The sequence below is a fragment of the Ambystoma mexicanum genome, chromosome 2p (genome assembly GCF_040938575.1).
Source record: "Ambystoma mexicanum isolate Mex_15411 chromosome 2p, UKY_AmexF1_1, whole genome shotgun sequence".
Lineage (NCBI taxonomy): Eukaryota > Metazoa > Chordata > Amphibia > Caudata > Ambystomatidae > Ambystoma > Ambystoma mexicanum.
This window is the reverse complement of record NC_090923.1, coordinates 36,338,030-36,350,336: the sequence shown is the minus strand read 5'-3', so window position 1 is coordinate 36,350,336 and position 12,307 is coordinate 36,338,030. Positions and strand designations below refer to the sequence as shown.

The window sequence follows — 12,307 nt, the reverse complement described above, 5'->3', positions numbered from 1 at the left end:
CTGGCCTTTACAGTAGGGAGAGTGGGGTTGGTGTGGCCATATTTTCATTATGTCTTTCCTCTTTCCCCCTCTTTACCCTATAGGTCTGGTCATCTTTCCCTTTTGCTATGGAAAGGACTCCTTTTGGGTTCTGCCCTAAGTGTAGGGTCAGATGCCCGTGGAAGGACGAGCACAGGACGTGCAACTCCAGTCTCCCCTTAGATCACGACGAGAAGTGGTGTGCGGCTTAACTCCTTCGGTTTAAAACCCTTAAGGAGCGCTGTGTAAAGCGGTGGGCAACGTACGGTATGTCGTGGGCGGAACCCTCCTCCCCCACCGCCACACCCGCCGAAAGTGACGGGGGAACCTCCGATGACCAAACATCGGTTGCGGACGTGATAGACCTTGAGGTGGACACTTCTAAGTCTGCCACGCCCGTCCCCGACCGTTCAAGGCCTGACTCTGGTCTCGCTTCAGGGACAACACCCGGCAACAGGGGCGTACAAAGACATTACACTAAACACACAACCCCTCTACCTATTTTGACGGGTACGTCGAAAAAGGTGAAAGCGCCAGCAGGGCCATTGACAATTTCGGCAGATTCCTCGGATCGTTCAGATCCAAAGCCTTCCCTGCATCCGCAACTGCGTTTGACGACTGGGCATCCCAAAACAAACAAAGGCGCTACCCCTAAATCAAGTTTACAAGTCGAAGCTCAGACGGTCCCGAAAGGCCCGGTAGGACCAAAAACGACTACTAGGCCTCAAGGCGAAAAACCTACCACTAGGCCCTCTAACGCAGCGGTAGGCGGTAAACCTACCGATTGACCTTTGTAACCACTAGCTCACGCCGAGTCGCGGAAATTGAACACAGTATCGCTAGATTTACTTCGGTGGTTGGGCTTACACCTATTCCATCGAAAAACATTGGGCAGGCCGCAGACAAATCTATAGATATGCCATGGTGCCCCGATTCTCGCGATGACTACGAGGGCAGTCAAGAGCCTCTTTCCAAACACCCTGAGTGACAAATTTCAGCTTCAAGAGGCAGAAGATGACGTTTTCCACCTGTAGGCCCTTCTAGTTCCTCTAAGTGGACAAGGGAGAAATTTGAAGGGTGCATGGATTGTCTTGATAAAATTATTTATTTTTCTGAACATCCTTCCCCTGAAAAGATCTCGTGGAGAGCCTAATCCTAAATCTGCTTCACGGTTACAAGAGGATCGGTCCCCGTCCATCATGAAGACATTCAAATGGATACTTATCAGGACATTTACAAGGAAGATGAAGAACCTTCCTTCCCGGAGGGCTACAATGAGGACCAGGCGGATGCCACAGACAATTGGGAAGAAACACACCAAGTGGGGACGGACCCATCGACGCTCCCCCAAGATCAGGACACTGATATTCTGTGCCTTGATTCTCCTCCGTCCACACCGGCTTGCCAGGCCGCACCTGTAGACGACCAAATGGCCTTCAATGCCATGTTAAGGAAGGCAGCAAATCACTTTCAAATCACTACTCAAGCAGGACTTTGTAGAAGATATTCTTAAGGAAAAACCGCCCTCTAGCCAGGCTATTCCCCTCCTTAATTCTATTAAGAGAAGAGTGGCTCCCTCCCTGGTGTCACCAGCTCAAACCCGGGTGGTGAACCCAAGAGTAGAAAAGTTATTTCGGCCAGCTCCTTCGGACCCTCAATACATTAAAGGGCATGCCACCCCCGATTCCCTGGTGGTGACTACCACCCGGAAACGGACAGGAGTACCCCTTGCTCCGGGGATGCTCCTCCAGAAAGAGACTCGGAGGTTATATGCCCCCCCCCAGAGAGGAGGTAATGCTCATTGGTCCTTTCTAGGGCAGTCCCGTGAAAGTCAGAACAACTATGGCATGGGAAACTTTAATGCTGGACAAACTTCAGGAAGCCCCGCATACTAGCCACCAAGGGGTCGGGCGACGCGGCAAAGCCAGAGGTAGAGGCCCCAATCCTAGAGGAGCTGCAGCCTCTGGTCAGAAATGACCATCAGATCAGGTCCCTCCCATGTCACCCCAGTCGGGGGTGCTTATCTTTCCTCACGGCATGGGAGGGGATAACTTCAGACCAGTGGGTCATAAAGATGGTTGCCCATGGGTACTACGTGGAATTCGCCCGACCTCCACAATTCAGACCACGGCACGCAGTGCCTCTAACCGGACCATCTGGAGATCCTGAATCAAGCGGTGGAAGCGCAGCTGGGAAAGGACGCCATAGAAGCTGCCCCTATTCTTCAGGTAAACGTGGGCATTTATTCAGTGTACTTCCTTGTACCAAAAAAGGACCTCACCATGCGCCCTGTTCTAGACCTGCGCCCAGCAAACAAGTTCATAAAACCTCAAAAGTTTTGCATGGTAACGCTACAGGAGGTGATCCCACTGTTGAAACAGGGGGACTACATGGCAACATTAGACATGAAAGATGCATACTTTTATTTCAATGTGACCAGCGCACAGGTAATATCTAAGGTTCATGGTAGAGGACAGGCATTACCAATTCAAAGTGCTCCCCTTCGGCATTGCCTCGGCGCCAAGGGTGTTTACCAAGGTACTAGCAGTAGCAGTAGCAGCAGCACACCTGCGCAGATTGTCTGTTCCGGTTCACCCTTACTTCGACGACTGGCTCATAACAGGGGACTCGTACGACACCCAAAGGACCGTAGACCTTCTGTTCAGTCTGGGATTCTCCATCAACGAGGAAAAAATCCAGTCTAGTCCCCAGCCAAGTAAAACCATTTCTGGGAGCTCTAATCCGGACGAAAGACAGCCTCGTCTTCCCCTCCAACGAGAGGGTTCAGAACATGCTTTTTCAGATCCCTCAATATGTAGCTAGTCGGGAGGTGACGGTGTGCAAAGCCATGCGTTTGCTAGGGATGATGGTGTCCTGCATATACTTGGTTCCCCACACGCGGCTGCGCATGTGTCCCATGCAAGAGTGGCTCAACAGACAGTGGTGTCAGACCAGTGGACAATGGGAAGATCTGGTAGTTGTCTTGCCAGCCCTCGTTCTCTCTCTCTCTCTCTGCAGTGGTGGTCAAGGGAAATCCTTCTGAAGGGGAAAACCTTAGCCACCCCTGCAGTGGAAGCCACTCTCAAGACAGACACATCTCTCAGCAGCAGACAGCACAAGTAGCGTCCAACCATATAAACTTACTGGAGTTATTAGCGGTGTTCAAGGCATTAAAGGCTTTTCAGATGCAACTACAAGGGAAGACAGTGCTGATTCTAACAGACAGCACTACAGCCATGTATTACCTGAACAAACAGGGGGGCGCTCACTCTCCAGGGCTATCCAAGCTGTCCCAAAACATCTGGATATGGGCTCAAACACAAGATTTTTCTGTTGTCCCAACATGTTCCAGGGGAACTCCATCTTCTGGCAGACATGCTCAGCAGAGATTTCCCTCTGCCCGTAGAGTACGAATGGCATCTGCACGAAGACCACGTATCCAACGTCTTCGCAGAATGGGGCTTCTCAGAGATCATTCTGTTCACAACTCAGGAGAACGCCCAATGCCAAGACTACGCCTCCAGGTACCCCCAGAACCGCTCCAAGGGGAATGGTCTCTGGATAACATGGTCAGGGAAATTTGCTTACGCTTTCTCCCCCTCCACCCCCCGACTCCCCTTCTCAACAAGATAGTGCACAAGATGCACCAGGAACCAGTTACCATGATACTGGTTGCCCCCATGTGGGCCTGCCAACCCTGGTTCACTCATCTGATGGAAATGTCCCTCTCCCCACGTGTAAAACTACCCTGCCCATACCACATGTTGTCTCAGGACAGGGGTGAGACCCTACACCCATGCCCACAAACTCTGAGCTTAGCAGCCTGGTTCCTGAGGTCATAGAGTTTGGACACCTACAGCTCCCTCAGAAATGCATGGACATACTCAGGGAAGCTAGAAAACCTAACGCACGTTATTGCTATGCCAGCAAATGGTAACGTTTTGTTATCTGGTGTAATACCAAGGGCGTCAATCCCATTGATTTCTCACCCACACATTGTAATTTACCTAACCCATTTGTTGAACACGGGGTTGGTCGTCAATGCTCTGAAGGTTCATCTGGCTGCTCTTTCAGCCTACACCACGTCACAACAAAAGGTGTTGTGTTGGAAGATACCAGTGATTAAAGCCTTTATGGAAGGTGTTAAGAGGATTTATCCTCCCATTTCTCGCCCACCCCCTGGATGGGATCTGAATGTGGTTTTAACGAGGCTCATGGGGCTCTCCTTTGAGCCAATGCAAAAAGCAAGTCTAAAAGACCTTACTTTTTAGGACGGCCTTTCTAGTGGATATCACTTCTATCAGAAGGGTTAGTGAACTACAGGCGCTTTCTATTCTAGACCCCTTTGTTACAGTCCACAGGGATAAGGTAGATCTACGCACGCATCCCAGATTCGTGCCTAAATTCATCTCGAAGTTCATGTGAACCAATCGATTGAACTTCCTACCTTTTTACAGAATCCCACTAGCATGGCCGAAAGAAGGCTACACACACTAGATGTGCGCAGGGCAGTCGCGTTCTACCTGGAAAGAACGAACCACTGAGGAAAGCAAACCAATTTTTCGTTTCAGTGGCAGCTGGTAAGAAGGGGATCCTGTCTCTAAATCGGCTATCTCAAGGTGGATTGTCAAATGCATTGCACTATGTTACGCTCTTGCTAAGAGAGAACTGCCCTTCAAGCCTAGAGCAAACTCGACTCGGGGGGCAATGTGGCTTCCATAACATTCATTGTAAATGTTCCCCTAGAGTCCATTTGCAAAGCGGCAACCTGGAGTTCTGTACACACCTTTACAAAACACTGTTGCCTAGACACTCATTCTAGGTCTGATTCTCAGGTGGGACAAGCAGTACTAAGGCATCTTTTCTCTACTGTTCCTTCTCACAACCCACCTCCAACTCTGGGTACTGCTCGCTAGTCTATGCACAGCATGTGATTCTAAGCAGATTAACAAGCATCAGAAGACATGCATTACTTACCGTAATAGCATTTCTGATGATTGTATCTACTTAGATTCACATGCGCCCTCCCTACCTCCCCGCTCGGGGTGGCAGGAACATAGACTTCTTACTACTTCTCTCTTCTTCATGTACTCACAATAGCCTTTGGCTCCCTCATGGCAGAAAAAATATAGTCAGAGGGACCTTGCCGCGTGAGGGATTTTGGCTACACTACACGTCACGATGGGGGTAGTGTCAGACGCCTATGCCGACGTCCCCTTTCGGTCCCCGAAAGACCAGATGCAATACTCCACGGTTACCACTGGATGTCGGACCAAATGCACAGAATGTGAATCTAAGCAGATACAATCATCAGAAATGCTATTACGGTAACAAATGCATCTCATATGTTCTACTGGAATCCAGCCCTGGCAGGCTCCCCTCCTGCGATTGTGTAATCTCTTTATGATCCAGGCCTCTTTGGGGCATCTTACTGCTGCTTTCCTCACTTGAGGGATTTGGTCACCTGGGAGGATAAGGACTTCCGTTATTGAGCACGTTCCTTCTACAGTGCATTCTGTAAAGCAGTCTTGGAACCTAGCAGCATCGCCAGACCATAGCTTCTATCTTTCTCTTTATTGTCAATTCTGCAAGTGCCAAGTTATCTGCTCTTGATGATTAATAATCCTGTTCCGTACATGCTATATTTATCTGGCTCCTAAGCATTAGAGTAAGTGTTGGCATCCAGATCTTTTTATTGGTACTCGATTTATCGCCCCCGGAACGATGAGTGGCTGTGGGTCTGCCACAGAGTTTGGACTTGCCTCCTGCAGGCTGCCCCCTTGTCAGACACATGCATTACTTGTGTAGATTTCGACCCTTGGTTATTTAAACTTTTGTGGGTTGGTTATGGATGTGATGAGGGGGGAAATAGCTCAGGGGCAGGGCGTTTGTCTTGGAAGCAAGACAGCGCAACATAGGTTTGAATCCCGGTCCTGCGCTATGAAACCAATGTCTGGAATTAAGCGGGTTCTAAAAGAATAATTACATAGCGCAATGCTAGCTAGAATGCAGTTGGGGGGGAAGTAGAGGGTGGTGGGAGAGAAGGAGTGTGTGTGTCATGAATGCCCTGCTCTCATCAGGCAGTGTAGTGTTCATTGAATAGCAGGGTCTTCAGTCATTACTGTGGTGCCGGGGGGAATGGGGGCTACCCAACTGTTAGCAGGTGTGGTGTTCCAGATTGTGGGTGTGTACTTGCACTTCTTGGATTACAAACTAAAGAAGTCTTGGCTCCTGGCGGTGTTGTCCTCCTAAAATGGTGGGGTTTTTCGGCTAGCGGTGATGGTATCTTTGGGATGAGTGGTATGCTTTCTTCAAAGTGATGCATGCTGGAATGGATAACCAATGAGGCTCCTTTGGTGTGGTGTGCGGGGGTGGCTGGTGGTGGGGGTTGAATGCCCTCGAGCCTGTGATGAGGCGGGCTGTGTTCTGCAGCTTTCAGTGATATGCAAGGAGGGGTTGGTGGTTTGGTGTGGTGTGTGGTAGTGGCTGCTGGTGGGGGGGGGTTGTATGTGCTCAAGCCTGGGATGTGATAGGTTGTGTTCTGCAGCTTTTAGTGATATGCACGGTGGGGTTACCAGATGGCAGAGCAGCAAGGATCACATGACACAGCGGAAGGCCAAAGTGGACATGAAGGATGTAACTCTGCTGATGCCAGGCTCTGTCATGTTAGCAATTTGTGTTTTGACTGTCAGCCTCTTGGTTGCAGTCCATGGCGAAGCATGGTAATGGGAAGAAACGGACGAGCTCATTCCCATTCTGTACTTGTATTGGTTCAAAATATGAAATTGGGGATTGGGGGGAGGGTTCTAGGAGGAATGCATGTTTAGCTATACTTTCAGAAACATCAAAGGCGCAGCAGCAAATTTACTGATTGGAAATATTAAAGGAATAATGTTTCATTCATCAGATGCATCAATGTAACTGATAATCGGCATCTTGGGCAAGTATAGGGTTTACACAAGTATTGTTTTCTATAGTTTAAAGATTGGATAGTGTGCGTGTGTGCGTGTACGGAAAGTGACTTTTTGTGCCTTCCTAGTTGCTTGCAATTTGAAATGTCTACCTCATCTGATTTCCTCTTGAAAACAGCAGTTTAGCAATGTTCATGATATCCTTAGTTGGTGATGTTCAATGGAAACTCAATCTATTTTTTTTTCTATCCACCGTGTGTAAGGCATCTTTGTAGCATTGTCCATTTATTGAGTTTAAACGTCTGAGAAAAGTACACAGAGCATTAGTAAGCAGTTGTACAGATGCATAGCTGTTGTTGGATTCTTAGTGGAAGGCTATCAAACCTCTGTTCTAAACCAGCAGTTCACAGCGAGGAGTCCATATCTAGTCGTGGGTCCTGCGGACAGAGGCGAGAAACCAAAGCCGAGATTTAGGAGAAGGAACAAGGTAGAACATGGATGGAAGATGTTAATTAGCGAAGCAAAACTGCATGGCAGTACATAGCGAGCACCAACCCATGAGACCAAAACAAACACTGGCATGGTAAAATAATGGATACATGTTTTTATCTGTTTATTTGTGTATATAAATGTCCCAAGAAAACCCTACAAGAAGTGCTGCAACGTAAGCAATGCAGTAAGTTGAATTAGATCAGGGGAGAACAAAGAGTAAAGAAAACAGCAATGTGGATTACTGAAGCAGCTTTCTGGGGCCTTGGGAATCTTCGCATTGGATGTCCATTGCGCTTTCTTTTTTAGGCAATAACCTGTCTGGTTTTGTTCTGTTCATAAGATGTTATCAGTGATTGTAACGTGTTGGTATGATGTGTTTTGTCACGCCAAGGTCTCGTGTGTTTCTTTGGTACCCATTAATGTTTGGGAAACGCACTGAACACATGTCACATTAAACAGCAACTAATCTATTGTGCATATGTTTACAGCCATCAGATGTCCGTTTTATCGAAGTCCCTGTTAATATGGACACTAAAAGTAAAAGCCAGAACATGCGGCTTCAAGAGCCGCAGTGTACGTTGCCTCCCGAAATCCAGCTTCAGCACGCAGAGCCGTCAATCCCTCCGATGCTTACAAACACCTTGGAGCACATTGTGGGACAACTCGATGTCCTGACGCAGGTATATCACTGTCGCAACACAGATTGATTGTTTTATAAAAACTGTAATACTATACTTATGCTGTCTGTGCTGACCTCAAATTGTTCCCAATTACTTGTTTTCTCAAAGCGTGCATGAAATGCAGTATATCTCATTGAAAGCAGATGAAGAGTGATTCCTTGTGAAGAATAGTTTATCAAACTTTCAGACACAAGTGCAGTGTTGCGGTTAGCCGAAAGCCTTCATGTGGACTTCAGCATGTTTCTTGTACAGGGCTCTTCATCAGGACTCTGTGTTTATAAGAAACCCCAGTATTTATACTTCCTCTGAGTGCGGAGCTATCTACCACTTTCAGATGTTCAGAATGGAGAGGCGTGGTCTTGTGAAGATGCCTGACCCTTATTTAATGGACATTGTCCCATGTTCCACCGAAATGAAATTGCCGAACGTATTATGCTTAAGTAACCCTTGGAACAACCGCTAGTAAAAGCAAAAGGTTGGTTGGGCTCCAGTTTTCCACTGGAGGGTGGTAATAGAGGTGGGAGAACATATTTAGCTCAATAGTAAAGTCATTGCATCTGATAATTTGTTGTTTTGCTAGTATTTAACTCTAGACCTTTAGTAAATTTCTATTGTACAAGAACTCCTGTTAAGCTTGAATTTGTTCCAGTGTTTCCCTATATGTGCTGTATATCTTTCATATGCTGTTGAGTGTTTAAATAATATGGACACATCTTCTATTAGATTTTGAAGTAACCCCTGTTGTGGATAGAAGTATTAGTCTGAACATTGTTTGTACACCTTCTGGGGGAGTGGGTACTGTAGACCAGCCTAAGCAGGAGATAAACGCACTTAATATTGATCCCTGGCGTGTCGTGTTGCTGAAGGTTGCAGTATTGTGAATGTGTGCTTTTCTGCTCACAGGCCAGCCCATAAAAGCAGTGTTTTGACTAAAGCATGGCTAGTTGTAGTGTTACCCACAGACAGATTGATCAAAGTTCCAGTAATGGGAGGATAATTGTGTGTTGATATAGGTAACCTGGAACATATTATTTTTTAAATTTAGTTTCATATGCTGCAAGTCCTTTACCTGCTTTCCCCCAAGCAAACTCATTAATATGAAAGGGGTAGGGGGTCTTTTTTTAAAAATCTTTTTCACAATGTCATAAAATACAAGTGTTTCAGAGGGGTGTTCATGATTTTGTGGCTAAGGTAACAGTTCAACCTTTTCAGCTGGATGCCAAATTGGCGCTCCTTGAAGTTTGGCGTTAATTAGAACTCTGCAGGTAGGTAAATCCTGCTGGTGTCCACAGCAACATCAGTGGTCAAAGGGGATGTTGCTGCCCCATGTGAAGTGGGGAGAACCTTGAACATTTTAGTCTGGGAAGGAAATTGACAGATTTATGTCTTTTGGAACTCCATGGCTACAGATGCAGGAGCTGTCCGTAAAAGCATGGGGCGATGTGGGGGGGGTCAGCATGGGGCGATGTGGGGGGGGTCAATGAAATGATTTGTAAGGATCTTGTTTTAATAGGGTACGGCCTTGGCTTCACATTTCATCTCTAAAACCCAGTACATCCTGACCACCTTCTCTTCCCCATCCTCCCTCTACTTCTGGCCGCCTCTTCTCCCTTCTCTTCCTTTCCTTTGTTCACCCCGATTAGATTTCTATTCAAGTCTGATCTATGAAGGTCTCGTCAAAACAGGGTTTTACCTGTTCATCCTAAACCATCAAGGACCACATTGGCACATTGATCCAGCCTTGGCTGACTTCTGCAAGCACTCCTTTGCCACTGGAACCTTCCCAATCCCATGAAGCACTCCCTTTTGCACCCTCTTCTTAAGAAACCCTCAGCCGATCCCTCCTGTCCGGCTATCTATTGCCAGATCTCCATTACTTCTTTTTTGGGAAAACTTGGAAAAAACTGGCCATCTCCCAGCTTAACCTTCACACTGAATCTGTTGGTTGTCTTCATGACCATCAGTCTGGCTTCAGAGCGGTCAGAAACACTGTAACTGCTCTCCTGGACCCCCCTGAAGACCTGCTATGAAACCTCAAAACTATCCATCCTTCTGTCCTTATCCTTCTCTCTTCTGCATTTGATACTGTCAACCATGCCATCCTGCTCAACCGAATCTGTGATGACCTGGGTATCACCTGGCTGACCTCCTTTCTCTCTGACCAACCCTCCCAGGTCCAACTTGGGTCCTTCCTCTCTTCTATCACTCTCTCTGCATGTGGTGTTCCCCAGGGGTCTAATCTTTCTCCTTGGCTGCTCAACCAATACCTGGCACCTCTCGCCCACTGCATCGCTGCTCTCTACTCCAACTTTCAGTGATATGCGGATGATGCTCAGTTCTCTTTTAGGCTCCTCTTCTCCCTCTCATCCCGAATTGTATGTCCACAATCCAGGAGTGGTGTGCCGCCAATGATCTGCCTTAATGTAAGACGGAGATCCTCCTAATCGGATCACCAGCTCCCTCCTTTCCTCTCAGTCTCTGGCTGTCCACCCTGGCCCTCTTCCTGCTCCTACCTGTGAGGCTAAGAACGTTGGTGTCATCTTCTACTCCACACTCTCCTTCTCTCACGTCTGTAAGAAGTCCGAGGTATTCTTCCTTTCCTCACTTGCCCCCAGAAGCTCACTGTCTCCAGAGCTCTGGTCCTCTCTAGGCTGGACTACTGCAACAGCCTCTTTCTAAATCTACCTGCCTCAACTGTCCGTCCTCTACAACTCATCCAGAACAGGAATGCGACACTTGTCCTTGCCCAGGGTCCGTATCTCTCCAGCACTGAAATCTCATCATTGGCTTCCAGTGGCGGCAAGGCTTTCTGGGGCCAGGGACCGCAATACCTCCAACTCTCTCTACCAAAATATCCTCCATCTCAAGCCCTCCACTCCTCCACCTCCTTGAGGGTGAGTCGCTTTTCCAAGCAACGAGTTTGGGCAGATCTCTTTCTTGGCTGTGCCTTCCTCTGGAACAGCGTCCCTGAAACTTGAGCAGAATTATCTATGGTTCCGGAAGCACCTCAAGACCTTCCTCTTTGCTTCTGCCTTCTCTCTTCCTCTCCCCTGCTGATCTCCTGTTTGATCCACGCACTGGTCACCTGTTCTCCCTCTGAATCCAGGCCGAAGTCCCTGCCTGTCCAGTTGCAGACCTGTACTGCCTCTTGGCACCCCCTGCACTTGTGGTCTGTATCTGTAACCCTACAGTCCCCTCCTGCACTTATTAGATACTCGTTGTCTGCACTTCTGAGCACCTGCTCTTGACACATGTTGGCTGCACTAATTGTTGTTTCCTTTGTCCTGCACTTTCCATCCTCCCACCCTCCCCTAGCACCTCTCCCCTCCCCCTGCACTTGCGCGATCTGTATAGCACTAGGCCAGGTTTCTTTGGCCTCCCTCTGTTCCCCACCCCCTAGCATTGTCGCGCTTTGAAACACTTGTGTATAGGCGCCTTATAAATGCCATATCCTACACATTTGGGGACAATCTCGGGTGGTGGGGGGGAGACGTGGGTGGACACACGAGTGCTGTGGTGCTCCCCTTGCCCAGCAGGGCATGATTTTGGTGCCCTTGTGGATGGTACGGCTTTAAGCAGTTTTTGTGCTTGGACATGGTGATCTTGTATACCTGATCTTGCACATAAAGAAATGGGAGGAGTTCATATTTTTTCTTATGTCTTGGCTATATGCTGTTAAAGAAATTAACATAAATTATGTGCCAAAAGTTGGACTATTCTACAGAGTTCTTTTTTCTTTCTTTGCGCAGACGGTGGCCATTTTGGAGCAGAGACTGACACTAACTGAAGACAAGCTGCGGGAATGTCTAGAGAACCAGCAAAAAATTACTTTCCAAATCAAACGAACTGATGTCAAGGAGGAGTGACGAGCTTGTATCTTGCCATTGTCTGAACATAGACTGTGTGTGGACCTTGCTAAGATTACTGACTTTTTATTCATCAACTTATTTTTGTAATCTTCTGATTCTAGTTTGTAATCGCACAGCTACTGGGCCGTCTTTTCTGAACCTCTGCAGTGCTCAGAGTTTCTAGTTGACCATTTCAGAGTCCTGTTTAGGCTCTCCCTTCACCCCATACCTCCCTCTTTGTGGATTACAATTGCTCCTGTTTCTTCGGTCTAGCTACTCCCCGAGTCAATTGTCCCTCTAATTGCTAATGTATACGAGACGCCCACTGCAGACATCCCATAACAAAGCTATGATGTCC

At 47.7% G+C, this 12,307-nt stretch overlaps 1 protein-coding gene across 2 annotated transcripts in view; it reads left to right on the top strand.

Annotated features, from left to right (window-relative positions):
- Nucleotides 1-12,016, top strand: part of POC1A (POC1 centriolar protein A) — a 197,700-nt gene extending 185,684 nt beyond the window's left edge. The window contains exons 10-11 of one of the 2 annotated variants that reach the window (XM_069643195.1): nucleotides 7,910-8,101; nucleotides 11,851-12,016. In XM_069643195.1, coding sequence (XP_069499296.1) covers nucleotides 7,910-8,101; nucleotides 11,851-11,967 — 309 coding nt within the window. In that variant the 3' untranslated portion in view covers nucleotides 11,968-12,016. Of the gene's footprint in view, nucleotides 1-7,329; nucleotides 7,584-7,909; nucleotides 8,102-11,850 lie in introns of those variants that run through there. The other variant, XM_069643196.1, reaches the window with a different exon arrangement.
- Nucleotides 12,017-12,307: the final 291 nt, after the last annotated feature.